Source organism: Scyliorhinus torazame, chromosome 1 (genome assembly GCF_047496885.1).
Source record: "Scyliorhinus torazame isolate Kashiwa2021f chromosome 1, sScyTor2.1, whole genome shotgun sequence".
Classification (NCBI taxonomy): Eukaryota; Metazoa; Chordata; class Chondrichthyes; order Carcharhiniformes; family Scyliorhinidae; genus Scyliorhinus; species Scyliorhinus torazame.
In genome coordinates, this window is record NC_092707.1 from 41061674 (window position 1) to 41089488 (window position 27815).

Genomic DNA, 27815 nt, shown 5'->3' on the forward strand with positions numbered 1-27815 from the left:
GGCACCGAGATTTCCGGAGATCTGTGGAGGGGCCTGGATCTTCTCCATGCCGCTGGAAGTCACTTACTGGTCTTCACTGAATTATTCAAAGTAAATAGGGTGCATATTATGACAACGTGGACATTAAAGATCCCGTAGTATTACTTGGGAAGAACAAATAATTCTTTCTAGTATTCAGCCCTACATTACTCCTTTGATCAACATTAAAACATATTAATTGTTCATCATTTGCTGTCATGTTTGCCTGCAAAACAACAGTCACTACAATAAACGACAATGTATTGTGTCAGCCAACTACATTAAGTGGTGGAACACTAAATACATGCAAATCTTTTTTTTTTTTTGCTTCTTCTACCAAAACCAACTACACCAGGTTAGTTAGTTAACTAGGTCATTGTGAGGACAGCCCTAAAAAAATGGAGTAAACCGTATGGAATGTTTTAATAAATTCAATATCATGCGGCTAACTAATTGTCCTATTTCTAGGTGGGGATTTGCACTACCATCTTTCACAGCATGGAGTGTTCTCTGAGAAGGAGATGAGGTTCTATGCAGCTGAGATTATGCTGGGCCTTGAACACATGCACAACCGATTTGTAGTATACAGAGACCTGAAGGTAAGTTGAGTTTTTTTATCATCATAAATGTCCTTTTAAGTTAAACTTAATCGAAAACCAGATGATATACAGCAGGTTGATTCAGCTTCTGTACAATGTTCCAAAGAAAATAATAAATAATTTGAGGGAAATCTTCCTTTTCAAAACTGTGAATGCTAACTGTACGCAGTTGCCCTAAGATAACAGGTTATTACATTTTAGATGTTAAATTTTTAATCAGAAACAAGGACTAAAAGATAAACAGGTATTTTAGTAAGGCTGAGAAAAACTGGACAGAAAAGGATCAGATATTTCAGTCACAAGGAGAAAGTAAGTGGATTAAATGACTTGAAAACTGACTCCCGGTTGCGGCGATGCACTGCTAAGCCGCACGTTTCGGCAGCTCCCGTTCTAACGGACTTTTGGGCTCTTTTCGGGAGCCCCAACGGAAACTTTTTTGGACCAAACCCAGTGTGGGGTGACGAAGGAAGGAGTCCCCTCGGGTGTGTATGGAAAGGATCGGTTGCCAGATTGCGAAGGATCCTTTGGAGCAGCGGCAGAGAAGAGAAGGAAGAAGCAGGATAGCGACGGATGGAGCCCAGGCGACATGGGGCCCGGACCAGCAGGAATTCCTCCGATGGTGTGTGGAGGAATTAAAGAAGGAGGTGCTGCCGCCGATGTTATTGGCAATCGAAGGGCTAAAAGAAACACAAAAGGCCCAGGCGATAGAGCTCCGTGGGGTGCAGACAAAGGCATCCGAAAACGAGGATGAGATTCTGGGTCTCATCTGGGAAAATGGAGACGCATGAGGCGCTACAAAAGAGGTGTATCGAAAGGCTCGAAGTCCTGGAGAACAGCTCGAGGAGAAAGAACATCCAGATTCTGGGTCTCCCCGAAGGAGTGGAGGGAGCTGACAAACAAAGAACAAATAACAAAGAAATGTACAGCACAGGAACAGGCCCTTCGGCCCTCCAAGCCCGTGCCGACCATGCTGCCCGACTAAACTACAATCTTCTACACTTCCTGGGTCCGTATCCTTCTATTCCCATCCTATTCATATATTTGTCAAGATGCCCCTTAAATGTCCCTATCGTCCCTGCTTCCACTACCTCCTCCGGTAGCGAGTTCCAGGCACCCACTACCCTCTGCGTAAAAAAACTTGCCTCGTACATCTACTCTAAACCTTGCCCCTCTCACCTTAAACCTATGCCCCCTAGTAATTGACCCCTCTACCCTGGGGAAAAGCCTCTGACTATCCACTCTGTCTATGCCCCTCATAATTTTGTATACCTTTATCAGGTCTCCCCTCAACCTCCTTCGTTCCAGTGAGAACAAACCGAGTTTATTCAATCGCTCCTCATAGCTAATGCCCTCCATACCAGGCAACATTCTGGTAAATCTCTTCTGCACCCTCTCTAAAGCCTCCACATCCTTCTGGTAGTGTGGCGACCAGAATTGAACACTATACTCCAAGTGTGGCCTAACTAAGGTTCTATACAGCTGCAACATGACTTGCCAATTCTTATACTCAATGCCCCGGCCAATGAAGGCAAGCATGCAGTATGCCTTCTTGACTACCTTCTCCACCTGTGTTGCCCCTTTCAATGACCTGTGGACCTATACTCCTAGATCTCTTTGACTTTCAATACTCTTGAGGGTTCTACCATTCAGTGTATATGCCCTACCTGCATTAGACCTTCCAAAATGCATTACCTCACATTTGTCCGGATTAAACTCCATCTGCCATCTCTCCACCCAAGTCTCCAGACAATCTAAATCCTGCTGTATCCTCCGACAGTCCTCATCGCTATCCGCAATTCCACCAACCTTTGTGTCGTCTGCAAACTTACTAATCAGACCAGTTACATTTTCCTCCAAATCATTTATATATACTACAAACAGCAAAGGTCCCAGCACTGATCCCTGTGGAACACCACTGGTCACAGCCCTCCAATTAGAAAAGCATCCCTCCATTGCAACTCTCTGCCTTCTATGGCCTAGCCAGTTCTGTATCCACCTTGCCAGCTCACCCCTGATCCCGTGTGACTTCACCTTTTGTACTAGTCTACCATGAGGGACCTTGTCAAAGGCCTTACTGAAGTCCATATAGACAACATCTACTGCCCTACCTGCATCAATCATCTTAGTGACCTCCTCGAAAAACTCTTAAGTTAGTGAGACACGACCTCCCCTTCACAAAACCGTGCTGCCTCTCACTAATACGTCCATTTGCTTCCAAATGGGAGTAGATCCTGTCTCGAAGAATTCTCTCCAGTAATTTCCCTACCACTGAAGTAAGGCTCACCGGCCTGTAGTTCCCGGGATTATCCTTGCTACCCTTCTTAAACAGAGGAACAACATTGGCTATTCTCCAGTCCTCCGGGACATCCTCTGAAGACAGCGAGGATCCAAATATTTCTGTCAAGGCCTCAGCAATTTCCTCTCCAGCCTCCTTCAGTATTCTGGGGTAGATCCCATCAGGCCCTGGGAACTTATCTACCTTAATATTTTTTAAGACACCCAACACCTCGTCTTTTTGGATCACAATGTGACCCAGGCTATCTACGCCCCCTTCTCCAGACTCAACATCTACCAATTCCTTCTCTTTGGTGAATACTGATGCAAAGTATTCATTTAGTACCTCTCCCATTTCCTCTGGCTCCACACATAGATTCCCTTGCCTATCCTTCAGTGGGCCAACCCTTTCCCTGGCTACCCACTTGCTTTTTATGTACGTGTAAAAAGCCTTGGGATTTTCCTTAACCCTATTTGCCAATGACTTTTTGTGACCCCTTCTAGCCCTCCTGACTCCTTGCTTAAGTTCCTTCCTACTTTCCTTATATTCCACGCAGGCTTCGTCTGTTCCCAGCCTTTTAGCCCTGACAAATGCCTCCTTTTTCTTTTTGACGAGGCCTACAATATCACTCGTCATCCAAGGTTCCCGAAAATTGCCGTATTTATCTTTCTTCCTCACAGGAACATGCCGGTCCTGTATTCCTTTCAACTGCCACTTGAAAGCCTCCCACATGTCAGATGTTGATTTGCCCTCAAACATCCGCCCCCAATCTATGTTCTTCAGTTCCCGCCTAATATTGTTATAATTAGCCTTCCCCCAATTTAGCACATTCATCCTCGGACCACTCTTATCCTTGTCCACCAGTACTTTAAAACTTACTGAATTGTGGTCACTGTTACCGAAATGCTCCCCTACTGAAACATCTACCACCTGGCCGGGCTCATTCCCCAATACCAGGTCCAGTACCGCCCCTTCCCTAGTTGGACTGTCTACATATTGTTTTAAGAAGCCCTCCTGGATGCTCCTTACAAACTCCGCCCCGTCTAAGCCCCTGGCACTAAGTGAGTCCCAGTCATTATTGGGGAAGTTGAAGTCTCCCATCACCACAACCCTGTTGTTTTTACTCTTTTCCAAAATCTGTCTACCTATCTGCTCCTCTATCTCCCGCTGGCTGTTGGGAGGCCTGTAGTATACCCCCAACATTGTGACTGCACCCTTCTTATTCCTGATCTCTACCCATATAGCCTCACTGCCCTCTGAGGTGTCCTCTCGCAGTACAGCTGTGATATTCTCCCGAACAAGTAGCGCAACTCCGCCTCCCCTTTTACATCCCCCTCTATCCCGCCTGAAACATCTAAATCCTGGAACGTTTAGCTGCCAATCCTGCCCTTCCCTCAACCAGGTCTCTGTAATGGCAACAACATCATAGTTCCAAGTACTAATCCAAGCTCTAAGTTCATCTGCCTTACCCGTAATGCTCCTTGCATTAAAACATATGCACTTCAGGCCACCAGATCCGCTGTGTTCAGCAACTTCTCCCCGTCTGCTCTGCCTCAGAACCACACTGTCCCTATTCCCTAGTTCTCCCTCAATGCTCTCACCTTCTGACCTATTGCTCCCGTGCCCACCCCCCTGCCATACTAGTTTAAACCCTCCCGTGTGACACTAGCAAACCTCGCGGCCAGGATATTTATGCCTCTCCGGTTTAGATGCAACCCGTCCTTATACAGGTCACACCTGCCCCGGAAGAGCTCCCAGTGGTCCAGATAACGGAAACCCTCCCTCCTACACCAGCTGTTTAGCCACGTGTTTATCTGCTCTATCTTCCTATTTCTAGCCTCACTGGCACGTGGCACAGGGAGTAATCCCGAGATTACAACCCTCGAGGTTGGGGCTTATGTTAGCACGATGCTCCATTCGCTAATGGGAGCTGAGGCCCCCTCGGGGTGGAAGGGGCTCACCGGGTCCTTTTGAGGAGACCAAAGGCTGGAGAACCACCAAGGGCGATAGTGGTGAGTTTTCACCGCTTCATCGACAGAGAGGCCGTTTTGAGCTGGGCCAAGAAGGTACGGAGTAGCAGGTAGGAGAATGCATTGATACGAGTGTATCAGGACTGGAGCGCGGAGGTTGCGAGAAGGAGGGCGAGCTTTAATCGGGCCAAAGCGGTGCTTCACAAGAAGAAAATAAAGTTTGGGATGCTGCAGCCGGCACGATTGTGGGTCACGCACCAAGGCAAACATTACTACTTTGAAACGTCGGATGAGGCATGGACCTTCATCCAAGAAGAGAAACTGGACCAGAACTGAGGGACTGATGCTGTGGGGGAGGCGACGATGTCGATGTATAGAAATGTATATTGGGGAATGGGAGGTTCACAGTATCGAGATGATAGACGGGGTTTTTTCTCTTCTTGACGGGGGGGACACTGAGAAATATGGGCGCCGGTGGAAAAAGGGACGGAGGGGGGAGATGGGGAATGGGGGAGCTGCGCCATGGGGGGCGGGGCCGATCCAGGAAAGCGCGGGTTTTTTCCCGCACTAGGGAGATAGTGGCGGGAACATAGGCGCAAGAAGGATGAGAGTTCCACACACGGGGGGGGGGCGGGGGGGGTGAAGGAGAGAGCGGGGGAAGCCGGGTCAGTTGGAGTCAGCTGACTTTCGGAAGCATCATGGGGGCAGTAACCATGCTAGATGGGGATCTAGAGGCGGGGGGGGGGGGGGGGGGGGGGGGAGGGAGAGGGAATCAACTGGGTTGCTGCTGCTGGGAGCGAGAGGGAGCTGGCAAGGGAAGAGATGGTCGGGACGGAAGGGCGCCGCCTGGGGGACGGGTGGGTGCGCGGGACCCGGACGGGGGGGCTGGCCTAGAACAGGGGATGGCTAGTCGGCAGGGGGGAGTGGGAGTGGGGGTGGGGGGGGGGGGGTGGCGGCCCCCCCAATCCGGCTGATCACGTGGAATGTGAGAGGCCTGAATGGGCCGATTAAGAGGGCCCGAGTGTTCGCGCACTTAAAAGGACTGAAGGCAGATGTGGTCATGCTTCAGGAGACGCATCTGAAGGTGGCGGATCAGTTCAGGTTAAGGAAAGGATGGGTGGGACAGGTGTTCCACTCGGGGTTGGACGCGAATAATAGAAGGGTGGCGATATTGGTGGGGAAACGGGTGTCGTTCGAGGCTAGGAATATAGTAGCGGACAACGGGGGTAGATGCCCCGAACTGGCATGTCGCGGGATTTATGAAGCAGATGCTGGGACGTATCCCGGACCTGGAGGTGGGAAGCCTGGTAATGGGGGGGGGGTTTCAATACTGTGCTGGATCCAGGGTTAGATCGGTCTAGATCCAGGACCGGAAGAAGGCCGGCAGCGGCCAAGGTGCTTAGGGGGTTCATGGAGCAAATGAGGGGAGTGGATCCGTGGAGATTTGCTAGGCTGTTGGCCAAAGAGTTCTCCTTTTTCTCCCATGTCCATAAGGTATACTCCCGAATAGATTTCTTTGTTTTGAGCAGGGCACTGATTTCGAAGGTGGCAGGAACGGAGTAATCGGCCATAGCCATTTCAGACCATGCCCCGCACTGGGTGGATCTGGAACTAGGAGAGGAGAGGGAACAGCGCCCACTCTGGCGACTGGATGTGGGACTATTGGCGGATGAGGGGGTCTGTGGAAGGGTGCGGGGATGTATCAAGAGATACCTGGAGGCCAATGATGATGGTGAGATCCAGGTGGGGGTAGTATGGGAAGCGCTGAAGGCGGTGGTTAGGGGAGAGTTGATCTCCATTAGGGCTTACAAGGAGAAAAAAGAGGGCAAAGAAAGGGAGAGATTAGTGGGGGAGATTTTGAGGGTGGATAAAAGATATGCGGAGGCCCCGGACGAAGGACTATATAGAGAGAGGCGAAGACTTCAGACGGAGTTTGACCTGCTGACCACAGGGAAGGCAGAGGCACAGTGGAGGAAGGCACAGGAGATGAGATACGAATATGGGGGAAAGGCGAGCCGGCTGCTGGCCCGCCAGCTTCGCAAGAGGATAGCGGCGAGGGAAATTGGGGGAGTCAGGGATGAAACGGGAATTACGGAGCGGAGAGCAGGGAAGGTAAATGAGGCGTTTAAGACCTTTTATGAGAGGCTATATAGGTCCCAACCCCCGGAGGGAAAAGAGGGAATGCAACAGTTTCTGGACCAACTAAGGTTCCCGAGGGTGGAGGAGCAGGAGGTGGCAGGTCTGGGGGCGCCAATTGAGGTGGATGAGGTGACTAAAGGGCTGGGGAACATGCAGGCAGGGAAGGACCCGGGACCAGACGGGTTCCCGGTGGAATTTTACAGGAAATATGTGGACTTGTTGGCCCCGTTGCTGGCGAGAACCTTTAACGAGGCCAGAGAAGGGGGGACTCTACCCCCAAGAATGTCGGAGGCGACGATATCACTAATCCTGAAGCGGGATAAAGATCCGCTGCAATGCGTGTCATATAGGCCTATCTCGCTCCTGAATGTAGACGCCAAGTTGCTGGCAAAAGTGCTGGCATCGAGGATTGTGTCCCGGGGGTGGTGCATGAAGACCAGACAGGGTTTGTAAAGTGGAGACAACTCAATGTCAACGTGCGACGGCTGTTGGGGGTGATAATGGTGCCCCCAGCGGAGGGGGAGGCAGAGATAGTGGTAGCGATGGATGCAGAGAAGGCATTCGATAGGGTAGAGTGGGAGTATCTATGGGAGGTGTTGAGGAGGATTGGGTTCGGGGAGGGGTTTGTCAGTTGGGTCAAACTCCTGTATGGGGCTCCAGTGGCAGGTGTAGTCACAAATCGGCAAAGATCGGTTACATAGGGGAACAAGACAAGGGTGCCCCCTGTCCCCATTACTGTTCGTGTTGGCAATTGAACCACTGGCCATAGCGTTGAGAGACACTAAGAAATGGAGGGGGTGGTTAGAGGGGAGAGGAACATCGAGTGTCACTCTACGCAGATGACCTACTACTATATGTGGCGGATCCTGTAGAGGGGATGACAGAGGTTATGCAGATATTGAGGGAGTTTGGAGATTTTTCGGGATATAGGCTAAATATGGGGAAGAGTGAGCTTTTTGTCGTACACCCTGGGGATCAGGGAAGAGGGATAGACGCCCTGCCGTTAAGGAGAGTGGAAAGGAGCTTCCGATATTTGGGGATTCAGGTAGCCAAGAGCTGGGGAACTCTACACAAACTCAATCTGACGCGGCTGGTGGAGCAGATGGAGGAGGATTTCAAGAGGTGGGATATGCTGCCGCTCTCACTGGCGGGCCGAGTGCAGGTGGTAAAGATGATGGTCCTCCCAAGGTTTCTTTTTGTGTTTCAATGTCTCCCCATTCTGATCACTAAGGCCTTTTTCAAGAAAATAGACAGGAGTGTTATGAGTTTCGTGTGGGCAGGGAAGACCCCGAGGGTAAGGAGGGGGTTCCTGCAGCGCAGCAGGGACAGAGGGGGACTGGCGTTGCCGAATCTTGACGACTACTACTGGGCCGCCAATGTGGCGATGGTTTGTAAGTGGATGAGGGAGGGAGAGGGGGCGGCGTGGAAGAGGCTGGAGATGGCGTCCTGTAAAGGAACGAGCCTAAAGGCGCTGGTGACGGCGCCGCTACCGCTTTCCCCGAAAAGGTATACCACAAACCCAGTGGCGGTGGCAACCTTAAGGATCTGGGGGCAGTGGAGGCGACACGGGGGTGACGGGTGCCTCGGTGTGGTCCCCGATCAGGAATAACCATAGGTTTATCCCAGGAAGGATGGACGGAGGGTTCCAGAGCTGGCATCGGGCAGGAATTAGGAGATTGAGAGACTTGTTTATTGACGGGACGTTCGCGAGCCTGGGAGCGCTGGAGGAAAAGTAAGAGTTGCCCCTGGGGAATATCTTCAGATATATGCAATTGAGGGCGTTTACGAGGCAACAGGTGAGGGAATTTCCGCTGCTCCTGACACAGGGGATCCAGGATAGAGTGATTTCGGTATGAGTCGGGGAGGGCAAAGTGTCAGAAATATATCAGGAGATGAGAGACGAGGGGGAGGCGCTGGTAGAGGAGCTGAAAGGAAAATGGGAAGAAGAGCTGGGGGAGGAGATTGAGGAGGGGCTGTGGGCTGATGCCCTAAGTAGGGTAAATTCCTCTTCCTCGTGTGCCAGGCTTAGCCTGATACAATTCAAGGTTCTACACAGAGCACACATGACGGGAGCACGACTGAGCAGGTTCTTCAGAGTGAAGGACAGGTGCGGGGGGTGCTTGGGAAGCCCGGCAAACCACGCACATATGTTCTGGTCGTGTCAGGCACTGGATGAGTACTGGAGGGGAGTGGCAAAGGTGATTTCAAAGGTGGCGAAGGTCCGGGTCAAGCCAGGCTGGAGGTTAGCTATATTTGGGGTAGCGCAAGAGCCGGGAGTGCAGGAGACGAAAGAGGCCGATATTCTGGCCTTTGCGTCCCTGGTAGCCCGGCGAAGGATCTTACTTATGTGGAAGGAAGTGAAACCCCCCAGCGTGGAGGCCTGGATAAACGATATGGCAGGGTTCATAAAACTGGAACGAATGAGGTTTGCGTTGAGAGGATCGGCTCAGGGGTTCTCCAGGCCGTGGGGGGGGAGCACTATTTCTTGTTACTTTGTTAGTTCACTATTTTATTTAAATAATGTTACTTATTAGCTATTGTGTTATTTTTATGTTGATTTGTAAAGTGGAAAAATTGTGTTTGAAAACTTTAATAAAATATATATTTTTTAAAAATGACTTGCAAACTGCTGATTTGGTGTTATAATGATCAGCACTGAAGTGTGTGGTGAACGTATTATGGCAACCATTCACCACTGTATTGCATTGTACTATGTTGTTGCCCTTGTGGGTTCCACCTATGGACCATTGTATTGTATTACAGCGCTTGTATCATGTTGGTGCCCTTGTGGGCTCCGCCCCCTTGAGGGGAGGTATATAGAGCAGCTGCCCTGTAGGCGGTTCTCAGTGCAGAGCAGTCGCAGGCAGGCACTGTTCTAGTTGATTAAAGCCACTGTTCACTTCAACGCTCTGTCTCGCGTGAATTGATGGTCGCATCAAGGTGATACTGAAACAAAAGATGCGAGCAAAGAGATAAGAAAATAAGGAAAATAAAAGAGGAAGCAAGGAAAATCTACAGATGCAGAAGATCTGAAAATTGAACAGCAAATGCTTCCTGAACATAGTGGGCCACCCTGGCACCACGCACCTTCACCATATACATGAAAATACCTTTCCGCCCCCTGGACATAGGGCTCCTGGACATAGACAGACCAGCAACAATAACAGGCAGTGCCTGTTATAAAGGAAACTAAGAATATAGCAAGGATATTGCAATCCATAACAAAAGGACCATGATTTGCATATTTAAGCAGTTGATTGCCTGTTCCAAGTGGTAGGCTGTGTGGTAGGCAGCCCATTTACAGGCTTGCCTAAATCTTTTGGGCTTTGGGCCTCAATTGAGTGGAAAAAAATGGCCATGAGTTGAATTTCAAGCCCCATGTGTTTTATATAGTACAATATTCCTGGCTTTATAAAACATTGCATCCTCTGGTTTACAGTGACAGCAGTACAGGGGATTTGCTGTTGCCATGATATTAAACCTTTACATCCAGTATGCAACTCATCTTTCTCTAGATGTTGCAAACCACATAACGCACTGTTATAAAAACAATATTACATTGCAATAAAGAAATACAATTATTGGAGATGCAAATGTTACAAACTGTTTACTGACCTAAATGAAGGCAGCTAGAACTGACTGTAATTAAAGGTAGCCACAGTTTCTTATGATCCCACTTCATCTGTGTTCTTAAGTGGGCAGGCGAGTAGGAAAGTGTCTTTACAACAACAGTCCGGACTACTTGGGAGTTCTGTTAGTTTATTGTATATGAAAAATCATGCATCTACCATCATATCGCAATATTGGTGCTAAATAATCTTTTTCTAAATAAGGGGAAAGCAAGCCAGCTGTTGACATTTTTGATCTGCCAAGGTTATACCATGCACCAATTAAGCACTAATTGATCTGAGGTCGTATTTACTGAGCACCAGTTAAACTTTGTGGCATTAAAGATTTGTAACTGCATCATAGAAAAATAAAAATACTTGTGTTACACAGTGTAGCTCTTTTCTTCTAAACAGTGCATTATGTTACTGTGACTAATGCTGTGGGAGTAGCTTAAATTTGTTAAATGCAGAATCGTAGAATTGTGCAGAACGGAAGGAGGCCATTCAGTTCATCAATTCTGCACTGGCACTTGAGAGCGATCTAATTTTCCTCCTCTCCCAGTCTTTCTCTTTATCCCTGCAGCTTTGTTTCTCCTTCAATTATTTACCTAATTCCCTTTTGAAAGTCACTATTGAATCTTTATCCATCACCCCATCAGGCAGTACCTCCCAAATCTTAATCACTCATTGCATTAAAGCTATTTTTCCTCATGATTCCTCTGGTTCTGTTGAGAATCATATTTAGCTTGTGCCATCAACTCTTCAGTCATTGGAAAGTTTATGGTTATTTATTCCATCCAAATCTTACACCGTCAAAAAAGATCCCTATCAATCTCCTCTCACATCTTCTCTTCACCCAGATAACTATAATCCCTCATCCTTAGAATCTTTCTAATAAGTCTCTACTGTACTCTCGCCAAAGTCTTCAAGTCCATTCATATACTTCTGTTCAGCCCATTCACTTGCCTACAATCTGTCCAGATCTCCTCAGCTCTATTCTGTATTGCCTCTATCCTGCCAGGAAGCACTGATATTTTTCATCACTCCGTATGCCACTAATATTTCTGTATTACCCACTGATCCCCAACTTCTTTGTTGCTACCCTGCATAGCGCACTCCACATCTTTGTCTCTATTGTCACTTCCGTTCTACTTGCTCTCATACTTCACTTCATTCTCCAAACTGCTTTATTCCAACATTAACACCGCACCTCCATCATTCCTTAATTCCACTACTCTGATCTGCTGTTGGACCTGATTTTCTTTTCAAACCTCTATCTCGCTCAACAATATACTATACTATTTGTTGACTTTAAGGGAGTGATCTTGTTACCTAAACCTGGATTAAATGATCATTTGGAATAAATTTAAATAAAATGATGCAAAAAAATGGATGCATACACCATAATAGTCTGGAAATGCTGTATAAAGCAATGCATTACTTTGTGGAATGCTTGTTCAAATGTATATTCCAAGGCTAAATATAATTAACAAAATGTTTCCTAAATTGTACAATAGTACATGATCTTCTGATATATTAAAAAAAATTACAAGGGAATCCTGAATTGATCAACAACCCACCCAAATGCACAATCTTCTAAACTTCCAAGATATCCAGCATTATACTCAGTTCTTGAGAAATTATTACCTTTGAGACACACACACACAATCCTTTTAAAAGGAATAATGCTGAGTCAACCTGCTGGAGGTGACATGATTTCTGCCAAAACAGCAACAGCACACCCACTAGAATGATAATATTACCTTTTTTATTGTCCATAAAAATACATTTCTAATCACTTGATGTAACCATGAAGTTGGATAATTTGGCTGTTTGCCTGAAATTCACTGCGTAACTCCAAGTGGGGGGTTGGGGAGTTGGGTTTCATCCAGTCTAAGCTAAAGTCTCTTCTCTCTGCTGGTTAGAATATTCCAAGAGTCGAGCATAGTTGGAGAGTCTCGATTACTAAGTATGCAGCACAAAGCTGATTATCATTCATGACTATTGGTCAGAAAAAGGCACAAGGATGTGATAAAAATGGAGGAATAACTCTCAATGGTGTTACGTTCTCCTCAGTTGGGTACACCAAATCCTTTGGAATCTAAGCTGTATCGTATCTGATACTGGATGCTAAAACTAATAGTGGAAAACTATTTCATTCTCCAGCAGTCATGTTCTTCACCTTGATAAGGAATAAATTTCACTCCAGAAAATATATACAAGAAGAAACGTCTATTGCGAGGAATATTCAATTGTGTTTCACTGACTAAACCATAAAATAGAAATGATTTGTTTCAAGGGCCAGGATTCTCCGATCCCGCGCCGGGTCGGAGAATCGCGCCCCAACGCCGGCTTCCCCATTCTCCCCTGCCGATTCTTGGGCGCCCGCGGGATTCCCCCCGGCGATTCTTTGGGCCATGATGGGCCGAGTGGCCACCGAGTTCGGCTGAGTCCCGCCAGCATGGGTTGCCCAGGTCCCACACGGCGGGACATGGAAGGTGTGTCCGCGGGGGCCATCCTGGAGGGGGGAGGCGGGGGATCTGACCCGGCCCCCCCTTCACGGTGGCCGATCGGCGGGCGGGCTGGTACCATGGGGGGCCTGGTTTCGTGGGGGCCTATGATCCTCCGTGCCGGGCCCCTGAAGGGCTCCGCCATATTGCCCGGGGGCTGGTGGGGAGAAGGGAACGCCCACGCATGTACGGAATCACGCCGGCCGTAGCGCGCATGTGCGGAATTACGCCAGCCGTTCCACACTTGCGTGGGATCACGCCGGGCGTTCCGCGCTTGCACGGGATCACACCGGCCCCGACCTAGCCCCCGAGGAAGGGGAGCATTCCCCATTATCGGGGACCGTTGACGCAGGAGTGGTTGGCGCCGCTCTTCACGCTGGCGTGGGGACATAGCCCCATTATTGGAGAATCCCGCCCAAGGTCTCAGAACAACGGTTCACATTATTGCCTTAAGCCTTGCCTTTGTCCTACAATTTACAAACAATATAAAGCCACACTTATCACCACCTGAACAATGCCTTTTGACTTACCCAGCTTCTCTCCTGCTGTTTTCAATCTTGAAGGTATTATGAATGGAGTAACAGGGACAGTTGCAACATGGATATTAAATTGGTTGAATGACTGGTAATGATTAATGGATATTTTTCCTGTTGGAGGAAGGTTTAGTGGATATCTCCTGGAATCAGTGTTTGGCTTTTCCTGATATGTATTAATAATAATCTTTATTGTCACAAGTAGGCTTACATTAAAACTGCAATGAGATTACTGTGAAAAGCCCCTAGTCGCCACATTCCGGCACATGTTCGGGTTCACAGAGGGAGAATTTAGAAAGTCCAATTCACCTAACAAGCACGTCTTTTGGGATTTGTGGGAGGAAACCAGTGCTCCCGGAGGAAACCCACGCAGACACGGGGAGAATGTGCAGACTCAGCACAGACAGTGACCCAAGCTGGAAATCAAACCTGGAACCCTGGAGCTGTGAAGCAACAGTGCTAACCACTGTGCTACCGTGCTGCCCGGTAGACCTAGGTCTTTTCTTTTATAAATTTAGAATGTCCAATTCATTTTTTCCAATTGAGGGGCTATTTAGCATGGCCAATCCACCTACCCTGCACATCTTTGGGTTGTGGGGGTGAAACCCAAGCAAACACGGAGAGAATGTACAAACTCCACACGAACAGTGACCCAAAGCAGGATCGAACCTGGAACCTTTGCGCTGTGAGGCAGCAGTGCTAACCACTGCACCACCGTACTGCCCCGGTAGACCTACATCTTGGTGTACGGGGCACAATTTCAAAGTGTGCGGATGATAAAATAAAACTTGGAAGAGTTGTGAGTGGTGAAGAGGATAGTGGACAGTGAAAGGGATAGTGTAAAGCTGCAAAGGGATATAGACAAGTTGGTGGAATGGGCTGACAGGTGGCAAATGAAGTTCAATGCAGAGAAGTGTGAGGTGATTCATTTTGGTAAAAAGAACATGGAGATAAGATATAAAATACAGGGTTCAATTCTAAAGGGGTGAAGGAACAGAGTGACCTTGGTTTACATATGCATAAATCATTGAGGTCGGCAGGACTGATTGAGAGAACAGTTAATAAAGCGTATAGTATCCTGGGCTTTATTAATAGGGGCATAGATTACAAGAGCAGGAAATTTATATTGAATTTATATAAGCCACTAGTTTGGCCTCAGCTGGGGCATTGCATCCAGTTCTAGACATAGAGCTTTAGGAAGGCGTTAGAGAAGGTGGACACAGCAGTTCACGACACTGATTCCAGGGATGAGGAATTTCACTTACAAAAATAGGTTGGCGAAGTTAGAACTGTTTTCCTTCAAGAAAAGAAGACTGAGAGGAGATTCAATGAAGGATTGAAAATCATGAGGGATCTGGATAGAGTGGGCAGGGGAAATCTGTTTCCACTTGCGAAAGGATTGAGAACAAGATGGCGCAGATTTAAAGTAATTAGCAAAAGCAGCAAAAGTGATATAAGGGGAACCTTTTTTATGCAATGAGTGGTTGGGATTTGGAATGCAATGCCTGAGAATATGATGGAGGCAAGATCAGTTCAAGCATTCAAAAAGGAAATTAGACTTATATTAAAAGAAATAATGTGCAGGGCTATGGGGCGAAGGTGGAAGATTGGTACTAAATGAGGTACTTGTTTGAAGAGCCCATGCAGAAACAATGGGTCAAATGGCCTCCTGCGCAATAACAATTCAGTGATGAGCTTCAAACATTTACTCAAGCTTCTTATAATAAATATAGAACAGAAGAAACCGGAAATAGGTTGGAGACCCAAACAATACAATATTCATCAACCCTGAAGATCAGCTTGTAGTTTTTGTCACTATGCGACAAATATATTTCTGTGTTTAAGTCAACAAAATGCGATTTCTGGGAAACTCTTGAGCACTGACAGACTGAAATGCATTATGTGCTTTGTGTAGCAACTTTGTAATTGCATTCAGAAGTAAGCTGTTTACTGTGTTTCTGCAGTGTCACCCATCAAGGGTCCCAGGTTCGATTCCGGCTTGGGTCACTGTCTGTGCGGAGTCTGCATATCCTCCCCGTGTGTGCGTGGGTTTCCTCCGGGTGCTACGGTTTCCTCCCACAGTCCAAAGATGTGCAGGTTAGGTGGATTGACCATGATAAATTGCCCTTCATGTTCAAAATTGCCCTTAGTGTTGGGTGGGGTTGCTGGGTTGTGGGGATAGGGTGGAGGTGTTGACCTTGGGTAGGGTGCTCTTTCCAAGAGTCGGTGCAGACTCGATGGGCCAAATGGCCTCCTTCTGCACTGTAAATTCTATGATTCTATGAAGTTAGATTCTAAAAGTTGACTAAAATCAACTCGGCAGAACATTCAGCAACATGTTCAGTGAAGGGAGAGTTTCAGAAGTGGGGTTGCCAGCTCTGGTTGGACATATTCCTGGAAGTGTCATAACATGAATTGCTGCTTCTCACCATTCAACCTTCTCACACCTGCCATTGGTCACTCATTATGCCCCTGCATGCTACACACTGCCTTCCCAGGCTAATTGAAAAACCAACAGACATTACCTGATTGGAAGATGCTTGACTGTCAGTCAAACAACCCTGTTTCCATGTCCGTTATTATTATAACTAATGAACAAAATCTGTACACAGTCTTTATTTTCCCTGTGATTTCTCTCCTGGGTTGCAGTGTCCTGAAGATTAAACATTAATTCCTACAGACTCCTGCAGGGTTGACCTCTCTAATTGGAATGGGATGGTTTGAAAACGTGTTTTCTCTACAGGGAACTGATAGCAACAAGGTTTTCTGCCTTCATTTGTCACAGACTTCTGGAGCTCCCTGAAAGTAAATAATCTGACATAGTGCCACCCTATGAGAACCATATGGTAATGAAAATTGAGGTGTCAGACATCCCAGTGCTTGTTAAATGACCAAATTGTTTTATTCAGTTTTGTTCCTGGAGTATGAAGAGAGTGGAGAGAATCTTTTCAAAAATAAGCAAGTTAAGAAAAAAATTAAGATCATCATTTATATTTTTCTGTTTATGCTCTTTGCTATTTAAAGCTGGAATTAACTATTACAATGAAAAGAGGTCGCACCTGTCCCGGATCTCTTCCGGGGCAGGTGCGACCTGTACAAGAAGGACGGGTTGCATCTAAACTCGAGGGGCAGCAATATCCTGGCTGGGAGGTTTGCTAGTGTCACTCGGGAGGATTAAACTAATATGGCAGGGGGGTGGGAACCAGAGCATTAGTTTAGAAGGCGTCAAAACTGAAAGGGAAACAGAGAACAAAATTAAGAGAAGAACATCACCCTCAGGCAGGGCAAAAAAGGTGACAAGTGTGAGAAGGGAGGTTGTCAATGCAGGACTGAGGGTATTGTACCTTAGTGCGCGCAGTGTACGGAACAAGGTAAATGAGCTTTACACACAAGCTTGTTGCGCACATTGAAATTGGCCGGTATGATGTTGTGGGCATCACAGAGACGTGGCTGCAAGGGGATCAGGACTGGGATCTAAATAGGGGCTGGTTTAGCACAGTGGGCTAAACAGCTGGCTTGTAATGCAGAACAATGCCAGCAGCGCGGGTTCAATTCCAGTACCGGCCTCCCCGAACAGGTGCCGGAATGTGGTGACTAGGGCCTTTTCACGGTAATTTCACTGAAGCCTACTTGTGACAATAAGCTATTATTATTATTGAATATACAAGCATATGTGTCCTATCGAAAGTCCAGGCAGATGGGCAAATGGACGGGGTTGCATTGTTAGTAAGGAATGAAGTTAAATCGATAGCAAGGAGCGATGTAGGATCAGAAGGCATAGAATCTCTGTGGGTATAGTTGAGGAATCGCAAAGGTAAAAAGACCCTGATAGGAGTTACACACAGTAGCAGTAGTCAGGACGTGGGCAGAAAATAAATCAGGAGATAGAGAAAGCATGTAAAAAAGATAATATTACAATAATCATGGGGCACTTCAATATGCCCGTGGACTGGGAAAATCCGGTTGCTAGTGGATTCCAAGAAAAGGAATTTGTGGAATGTCTAAGAGATGTTTTTTTCGAGCAGCTTGTGACAGAGCCCACTAGGGAGCAGGCAATTCTGGAATTGGTGATGTGCAATGAGGCAGACTAGATTAGGGAGCTTAAAGTGAAGGAACACTTAGGGAGCAGTGACCACAATATTTTAGAATTTACCCTGCAGTTTGAGAGGGAGAAGCTGCAATCAGATGTAACGGTAATACAATTAAATAAGGGTAACTACAAAGTCATGAGGGAGGAGCTGCCAAAGTTCATTGGAAAAGTAGCCTAGCAGGGAAGACAGTGTGGAACAGCAATGGCAGGCGTTTTTGGGGGTTATTAGGGAGGCACAACAGAAATTCATCCCAAGGAGGAGGAAACATGCTAAGGGGAGCACAAGGCATCCATGGCTGACGAGGGATGTGAAGGACAGCAGAAAAGGCATATAAATTGGCGAGAATTAGTGGGAAGCTAGAGGATTGGGAAGCCTTTAAAAGCGAGCAGAGGACAACTAAAAAAGCAATAAGGGGGGGAGAAGATGAAGTATGAGTGCAAGCTAGCTAGTAATATAAAGGAAGATAAGGAAGAGTTTTTTTTAATATATAAAAGGTAAGAGAGAAGCAAAAATAGACATTGAACCACTGGAAAATGTGGCTGGAGAAGTAATAATAGGAAACAAAGAAATGGCAGATGAACTGAATAGTTACTTTGCATCAGTCTTCACGGTGGAAGACATCAGTGGGATGCCCAAACTCCAGAAGAACCAGGAGGCAGAGGTGAGTGCAGTGATCATTACTAAGGAGAAGGTTCTGGGGAAACTGAAAGGTCTGAAGGTGGATAAGTCACTTGGACTGGATGGACTACACCCCAGGGTCCAAAAGAGATAGCTGAGGAAATTGTGGAGGCATTAGTTATGATCTTTCAGGAATCACTGGAGGCAGGAATGGTCCCAGAGGACTGGAAAGTGGCTAATGTAACACCACTGTTTAAGAAGGGAGTGAGGCAGAAGACGGGAAATTATAGGCAAGTTAGCCTGACTTGGGTCATTGGTAAGATTTTAGAGTCCGTTATTAAAGATGAGATCGCGGAGTACTTGGAAATGCATGGTAAAATAGGACTGAGTCAGCACGGCTTTGTCAAAGGGAGGTTGTGTCTGACAAATCTATTAAGTTCTTTGAGGAGGTAACAGGGAAGTTAGACAAAGGAGAACCAGTGGACATGATTTATTTAGATTTCCTGAAGGCTTTTGACAAGGTGCCGCATAGGAGACTGTTAAATAAGTTAAAAGCCCATGGTGTAAAGGGTAAGACCCTGGCATGGATAGAGGATTGACTGACTGGCAGAAGGCAGAGAGTGGGGATAAAGGGGTCCTTTTCAGGAAGACAGCCGGTGACTAGTGGTGTGCCTCAGGGGCCTGTGCTGGGACCACAATATACATAAATGATCTGGAAGAAGGAACTGAAGGCACTGTTGCTAAGTTTGCAGATGATACAAAGACCTGTAGAGGGACAGGTAGTATTGAGGAAGCGAGAGGGCTGCAGAAGGATTTGGACAAGCTAGGAGAGTGGGCAATGAAGTGGCAAATGAAATACAATGTGGAAAAGTGTGAGGTTATGCACTTTGGAAGGAGAAATTTAGGCATTGACTATTTTCTCAATGGGGAAATGCTTAGGAAATCAGAAGCACAAAGGGACTTGGGAGTCCTTGTTCACGATTCTCTTAAGGTTAATGTACAGGTTCAGTCAGCAGTTAAGAAGGCAAATGCAATGTTAGCATTCATGTCAAGAGGGCTAGAATACAAGACCAGGGATGTACTTCTGAGGCTGTATAAGGCTCTGGTCAAACCCCATTTGGAGAATTGAGAGAAGTTTTGGGCCTGGTATCTAAGGAAGGAAGTGCTGGCCTTGGAAAGGATCCAGAGGAGGTTCACAAGAATGATCCCTGGAATGAAGAGCTTGTCTTATGAGGAACGGTTGAGGACTCTGGATCTGTACTCGTTGGAGTTTAGAAGGATGAGGGGGGATCTTATTGTAACTTACAGGATACTGCGAGGCCTGGATAGAGTAGATGTGGAGAGGATGTGTCCACTTGTAGGAAAAACTAGAACCAGAGGACACCATCTCAGACTAAAGGGACGATCCTTTAAAACTGAGATGAGGAGGAATTTCTACAGCCAGAGGGTGGTGAATCTGTGGAACTCTTTACTGCTGAAGGCTGTGGAGGCCAAATCACTGACTGTCTTTAAGACCGAGATAGATAGGTTCTTGATTAATAAGGGGATCAGGAGTTATGGGGAGAAGTCAGGGGAATGGGGATGAGAAAAATATCAGCCATAATTGAATGGCGGAGCAAACTCGATGGGCCGAGTGGCCTAATTCTTCTTCTATGTCTTATGGTCTCTTCTGGGTCTTAAGGATGATTATAGCATTCTGCACGAAAGCTATCCAATCTGTTTTGGTGTTAAGGAGCAACTGCTGTCCAAGGAAAGGGAGCCTAGGTCCTGACATTTGGGAGCATGAACAGTTGCAAAGTTTATCGTTGGTTGCTGCAAGGAGCACCTAAAATGTGATTGTGCAGGAGGTGCGTAACCACTGATGGCATACCACACCTGTACTTTTTTCCTTGCCAATTGCCCAACAAAAGTTTTACCACTGCCAACCATAGAACATGACTTTTGAGGAGTGAGTCTTCAATGTCTCAATGTTGAATGTTTCCTTTACTATTTTTAATATATCTGACGAAACAGGAGATCAGTGCAAATGTTACTACAATAAAAACTTAATTATCTTGCTGCAACAAACAAACGGCATACTGCTTTTTCTGATTTCTCTTGGTGACTGACTCCATATACTATCCCCTCATTTGTTTCTATCTCTAATCCTCTGGGCGAGACTTGCAGGAAATGGGTAGCACTCGAATGGGCACACATGGATTATGGGCTGATGTGACCCTGCACTCATGGCAGCTAGCCTCTGACAGGGAGCAACTGCTGGCTGCAGCTCTGAAGCAAGTTTCTGGTCTCACCTGCTCCCATCTGCAGCCATTTTTCTGAGGGAAAATGTTGTTGTCATGGTATGTGCAGAAAGAGAGCAATGTTAGACACATAGGGATTTGGCCACAGCCATTCCACTGGACTGTGGAATTTCAGCCTCAACGACCAGTGCAATGACTCGTTTCGTGGCAATGAAATCTTTGAAGGCCTGTGACGTACCATTTGCTTTGCTATGGCAGCCAAGATCTATGCTATGTCACAGTTCTTTTTCCTTGCAAAAATGCAGTTTATGTTTCCATGGAGGTGGTGGTTCCAACTGCTTTGCAGCTAGCCCTTATCTGGAATATGCTCATGTCAGTGCATTTACCACTTGCATTGGCACCTGCAAGCAAGGCAATACTTCCCAGATATCAGAGCAGATGAGAATTGTTATGTGGACAGTCGCATCTGCCAATTGCTGCATATCCTGAAATTGTCCTCAGCTGTAAACACATATAATGGTGATGAAATATTCTGCGATGTCCTTCAAACATTCTTTTAGAAATTAATGCTCTTGAGTTCTGCGTTCCATGGCTCTGAAGCGTTCTCAGCCTCCAGTGGGAAGGGAACAAAGCCTGTACTCCTCCTCAGATCTCCACTTCCTTTCATGTGTTTCTGCTCATGACATTTTGTCAACCTCGCTAACTACATTCCCTCAGAGGAATCAACTTCCATGGGTAACAAACTGGAGTTTTGGGAATGAGCTTAAAAAAGATAGAATCACTACACTGGCTTTTTAGCTTGGCCTGTTCTTTTCTGGGCATCTACTTCAATTCTTAACTATGGTTCACATTCTCCTCTTCCGAGAGTCCAATTTGAAGATTGTGATGCATCTGCAGGAAAGGATTACAGTACGGGAGAATGAATGAACAAGACTCCTTTGGGCTAAAGTGGAGTGGTAGGGTGACCACTATGCAATGGCAAATTTTACCAACATTGACACCAGCTGCAGCTATGAGGATGTCCAGCATTTTTGTGTGTCAAGAGTTTGATTCCCCTGTTTGTGGTCAACCTCTTGAGCATACATATTTTCTGATTAAATTAAATGCCAAGGAATATGTGGCAAGATTCACAATGAAGGGAGATGAGAGAGAAGTGGGTTTCGAATCTGTTTGGTGGAAGGTATCTAGTGTTTGTGCAAAGGGTATGGCCATACTGTGGGATAAGGAGCAGTTGGTGCTAAGCAGACTGGAGGTGAAGGGCCAGTAAGTACGGTAGCATTGTGGATAGCACAATTGCTTCACAACTCCAGGGTCCCAGGTTCGATTCCGGCTTGTGTCACCGTCTGTGCGGAGTCTGCACATCCTCCCCGTGTGTGCGTGGGTTTCCTCCGGGTGCTCCGGTTTCCTCCCACAGTCCAAAGATGTGCAGGTTAGGTGGATTGGCCATGATAAATTGCCCTTAGTGTCCAAAATTGCCCTTAGTGTTTGGGGTTACTGGGTTATGGGGATAGGGTGGAGGTACCTTGGGTAGGGTGCTCTTTCCAAGAGTCGGTGCAGACTCGATGGGCTGAATGGCCTCCTTCTGCACTGTAAATTCTATCTGTGAAAAGTATGAATGTTGCTTTAAGAGGGTCTGAAGTGAGATGGTGCCCAGGCTGAGTGAGGAAGAAAGGGTGAAAGGGCAATTTTAATTTGTCCATCAGTTGAAATATTTGTGTACTGCAAAGGAGAAACTTGCACACAGCCAGAGGCAAAAGACTACCACAGGCAGAGGAATGGCAAGGATCAAGCCCGTGACTTGGCAGTGGAGGAAAGGCTGTAACTTCTGAGCAGACACATCAGGAAGCTTATGGGCGATGGAAAAATTAGAGAAAAGCTGTCAAGTTCAGGTTGATAATGGGATGGAACACTTAAGGATTGTGAGCCTTTTCTATCTTCACACATTCTGATTACTTTAAAAGCTTCCTATTACTGATTAGTCACATTTTCTGATTCACTACTTAAGAATGCACCTTCCTGAAATGAATTTCATATCTGTCACTCACATTTAACAGAAAGCAACATCAGGCACCTCCATTTCTCCATCTGATTCTTTCACTCCAACATTGTACCCTACATATTCATGCACTCGCACGGTTACACCCACCTGGGAGAAGGGCCCTAACAAAATGATTCATAGAATACCAGTGATTATACAGACTTTGATGCAGAAGTAGACATTTCTCACCAACGAAGCTAAAATGATGGCTGTTGACTGAGGATCACAAGGTCCAGGATCTCTCAGGAGGCCGGGATTTTCCACCCCCATTTACATTGGGCGGGTTTGGCAACGGGAGCGGAAAGTATCATGAGAACTGCAAAGTTCTGTTTTATAAATTAACATAACATTACCAGACCCCAATGCCAAAATCATGCCCCCGCAGCCCTGTCAGAAAATCCATCCACGGAACGGCGTACATCATGACTGGTCTCCGAAGGTGTGCACCTGGTGAGTGCAGCATTCAGGGTGGAGAGGGCACTGCCAAGCCATCCCCCAGCACAGTCCAAGCAGTGTTGGCAGTGTTTCAGGATGAACTGGTTTGCTCACACTGAGCTGGGGTGGCCTTTGAAGATGGTGCCCCGATCCCCGATCCTAAGTTTCTGGCGGGGCAGTTAAATTCAAAAGCAGATTCAAAATTCATCTGGCAGAGGGATCTGGGTGTATTTGTTCATGGATTGTATAAAGTCAGTATGCAGGTACAGCATGTAATAAAAGAGGCAAATGGAATTTTAGTGTTTATTGCAAAAGGACTGGAGTATTCCAGTAGAGAAGTGTTTTTACAATTGTATAGGGTGTTGGTGAGACCACATCTGGAGTATTGTGTCCAGCTTTGGTCACCTTATTTGAGGAAGGAAGTGGTGGCATTGGAGGCAGTTCAGAGGAGGTTCGCCAGATTGATTCCGGGGATGATAGGGTTGACGTACGAGGAGAGATTAACAGTTTGGGTTTATACATGCTGGTGTTTAAGAGAGCATAATGGCACAGTGGTTAGTATTGCTGCCTCATGACGCCGAGGTCCCAGGTTCGATCCTGGCTCCGTGTGGAGTTTGCACATTCTCCCCGTGTTTGCGTGGGTTTCGCCCCCACAACCCAAAGATGTGCAGGGTAGGTGGATTGGCCATGCTAAATTGCCCCTTAATTGGAAAAAATGAATTGGGTACTTTAAATTTATTTTAAAAAATGCAGAGTATCTGGTCATTATCACATTGCTGTTTCTGGGACACTGCAGTGTGTGAATTAAGCACGTTTGGGACTTCCTGAAACTTGAAAGGTGCTAAGTAAATGCAAATTCTTTGCATCTTTACATACAAGCTCTGGTGTTGGAACACTACAAACCACACACCACGAAGGAGGTACGGCATGAAGTGAGGATCATCCTTTGAACTTTGACAAAGGGTCATTTGGATCAAAACATTAGCTCTTTTCTCTCCCTCCAGATGCTGCCAGACTTGCTGAGATTTTCCAGCATTTTCTCTTTCGGCATGAAGTGAGGATCATCCTTTCCTCCTCCATGTCACCATCATCCTCTTCATCAAAGGACAGGAATAATGAATAATACAGGAAAATTCACCATTTCATTCTACACAATTCCCTTTAAATTCGTAGTAGTTTTCACAAAGTGAAATTTCCATATCCTGTAATTTCTAAGTATTAGAAATGGCTCCTAGCCAAGGTGGTATTTCAAAATTGCATTTCATGTTATCTTTTAGCTTCCCAATCTCTCTCCACCTGTTGGGCACCATAGAGGATCAGTACTGTCAACTTTATAGTGGCAGTGATTTGCTGGGGAATAAGTAGGCAGAAATGTAAAGAAATCTCAGGAAGCACTGAATCATGCCACTCCCACTTTTATCTGCATGCAGCTGCATCGGCTTCCAGCAGACAACTGGAAGCATGTTGAACCGATCTGTGAAATTTTCCAATTACTATTTTTGGGCCTAGTTTTGACAGAAAACCTATCTGCAGTGGCATAGTGTTATTATCACTGGATTAGAAATCCCGAGACCCAGGGCAATGTTCTGGGGGACCCAGGTTCAAATCCCACCACTACAGATGATGAAATTTGAATTTTAACATTAAAAGTCTAGTGATGACCATGAAACCATTGGCGATTATTGTAAAATCCCATCTGATTCATTCATGTTCTTTGGGGAAGTGTCATAACCCCCACGGGAAAGCCATTATTGATCAAGGGCTCATTATGTATTGAGATAAAAGTTAGGCCAAAGCAGGAATTAGACAGATTTAGTCCTCCCAGCAAGTATTGTACTGGGAGCAATATGCTGCTTCACGCACACATTTGTATATAGTTCAAAATAAATTAATGTTCAATCTTCATCTGCTTCCTCAAGTTATTAAACTGGCAAAGAGGATTAAAAGATACTCCAGACTTGCTAGCAGAACCGCCTGACTGTTGGAAGTTGCTGTTTGAACGTAATGTAAAGATTTAAGATGCCGTTATTCGGGAAATTGGAAGCCTTCGACGCAGGCTTTAATATTGGAACCGGTATGTGGAGCGCATGGGGTATTTTTTCCCGGCAAATGGGATTTTGTCAGAAGACCATCAGAAGGTCCTCCTCTGAGCGCCTGCGGGGCCCAGACGTTTGGGATCATAACGTGTCTGACTTATCCGGCTGCACCGGACTTCAAATCTTGGGCTGGTTTAGCACAGGGCAAAATTGCTGGCTTTGAAAGCAGACCAAGGCAGGCCAGCAGCACGGTTCAATTCCCATACCAGCCTCCCCGAACAGGTGCTGGAATTTGGCGACTAGGGGCTTTTCACAGTAACTTCATTTGAAGCCTACTTGTGACAATAAGTGATTTTAATTTCATTCATTTCATTTCATCTTTTGATTAGCTGGTTGCCCTGGTTTCATACTAGAACAAATGGGTCCGGTGTCACTAAGATCCATGTTCAGGGAAAGATCCATCGCAAGCATTTGGGCCACCTGATGTAGCGGAAACCCGTACGTCTCGATAACCGACTGGCAGCATTGGTGTCTCCACTGCCTCAGGAACCACCCCTCAGCCCGGGGCCCCAGCCATCATTGCCGCATCACCTAATTCAGCAAGTGGAGGATGACTCTGAATCTGACATGGACACAGAAGAATCCGTTCCAGTGGACTACAGCTTTGTCATGGACTGAGGCCCCAACAATCCTCTTCGGCGGTCGGCCAGGAAACAGCGATCAGTGAACCGCTAAATTCCACTCGACCCTGAGCCCACCCCAGACAGAGACGCGGCAGCGGGTAAAGCACTGCAGAAGGTCCCTGCTATTGGCGGTGAATAGGGGATTTTCGGACTTTGGAGGGGGAAGGGTTTCATAACCCGCATGAGAACCACGGGGAAACCATTATCATCTCCCTGTGGGACCTGTGAGGTACGAGCTCTCCAGGTAGGGGGCAGTGGCCACCCGCCTATGGCTCGTTATGTATTGAGATAAAAGCTGACCCAAAGCAGGGCCTTGACAGATTTAGTCCTTCCAGCAAGGATTGTACTGGGACCGAGATGCTGCTTCACACAGACCTTTGTATGTAGTTAAAAATATATTAATGTTCACTCTCAGCTTGCTTCCTCAAGCTTCTGAAGGAAGGAAATCTGTCATCCTTCAAATCCATAGAAATGTGGTTGACTCTTAACTACCTCCTCAAGGGCAATTAGGTAGGGGCAATAAATGCTGGCACAGCCTGCGATGCCCACGCCCCATGATTTGAATAATGAAAAACTTGCCAAACAATTTTTTTTGTGGAAAATCCATGCCGTAGTCTACATTGATTCTCTATCATCAGAGAGACAAATATGTTGTGATCCATCACACCTGAAGCTGTGGTTATAAAACAGATCTGTTAAGACATGCCAGACAAATGCAACTCCCAAGGTGTGGCTCTTTGGAGCATTACTTCACTCCCCATAGTTCCTCACTTGGTAAATTGCTGTCAGGACAGACAAAGCAATGTTTCCTATATTTTTTCATTGTTGTGTATAGTCTTATTGCACTGCATTTTACTTTCAAGACTGTTGCACAGTATAGCATGCATGCAACTTAGAGGCAACATTTGTGGTGCATAGCCTGTTTATTGCACTGCACAGCACATTCCAGATCCCAGTGCAACTTTGCAACCATGCAGCTTAGAGGAAACATTGGCAGTAAGGGAGGATGAAGTTGAGGAATGAAAATACCAGTCGTGCCTCATTGCTGTTGTGTGCATACTGGTGACTGCATTCACTAGACAGTCTCTTAGCTGATTACTACAGTGTGAAGATCAATGACAAAAAAAAATGCATGTAATGAGGAAGAAAGGATAAACCCGCTTAATCTAAGTTTTCCTATCGTTTATGAACCATAATGTGTAGCTCTGCTGTAAAATTAAGATTCAGACCAGTGCACTCTGTTGCTTTGTGTTTTGCAGCCAGCAAATATTCTCCTTGATGAACATGGTCATGTGAGGATATCAGACCTTGGCCTTGCCTGTGATTTCTCAAAAAAGAAGCCCCATGCCAGCGTGTACGTACTTGTTAACCTGTTATTGTGGCCATCTTTCCATGAGCAAGCTCAGTCTTGTGCTAGCTGACAAGTACATCCTTTCCATTTCTCCCTCTGTTCCCGCATATGCTGTTTCTCTTTTAAAGTTCACCACTTCCCCCTCACAACTGCTGGAAAGAGCTTCAGGACAGAATAAAGGGGGCAATAAAGGCACTTCACGTGCCTTCCTGTGAAGTATTGAGGATTGCAGCAGCATTTCTGATTGGATATTTGAATTTATATGATCATTGTAAGACAGACCTAACATTTCCGCACGTTTTTATTTTACCTTCAGTTTTTTTCTGTTTTAGGCCCCCCCCCCCCCCGAATATGCTGTTTCTTGCTGACATAGAGTTCTACAGGCTCCAACAACTCCATAGTGTCTTTCCAGGCAAGCTATACAGCCAAATAATCCCTCATGCACTTCCTAGATAACAATCAAGAACAAAATCATTTACATTTTTTTCCCTCTACACCAAAGGTGTCAAAGCCAATAGCAGGAGCATCACCATCAACCAGTCTGAGATCAGCTAACTCATCCTTGATGAGGGATGTAATTTGGAGCCTACTTGCTCTACATGACTGTGTGGTACTTTTCCTCTTTTAGTTGTCAGAAGGGATGATCCCTGGGAGTGGTCCTACAATTGTTA

The 27815-nt window shown here is 46.3% G+C and overlaps 1 protein-coding gene across 1 annotated transcript in view; it reads left to right on the top strand.

Annotated features, from left to right (window-relative positions):
- grk3 (G protein-coupled receptor kinase 3) overlaps window positions 1–27815 on the top strand; it is a 416009-nt gene that overhangs the window by 284721 nt on the left and 103473 nt on the right. Inside the window, exons 11-12 of the mRNA XM_072488700.1 lie at window positions 487–617; window positions 27053–27147. Of these exons, the coding sequence (XP_072344801.1) occupies window positions 487–617; window positions 27053–27147 (226 nt within the window). The remainder of the gene's footprint in view (window positions 1–486; window positions 618–27052; window positions 27148–27815) is intronic.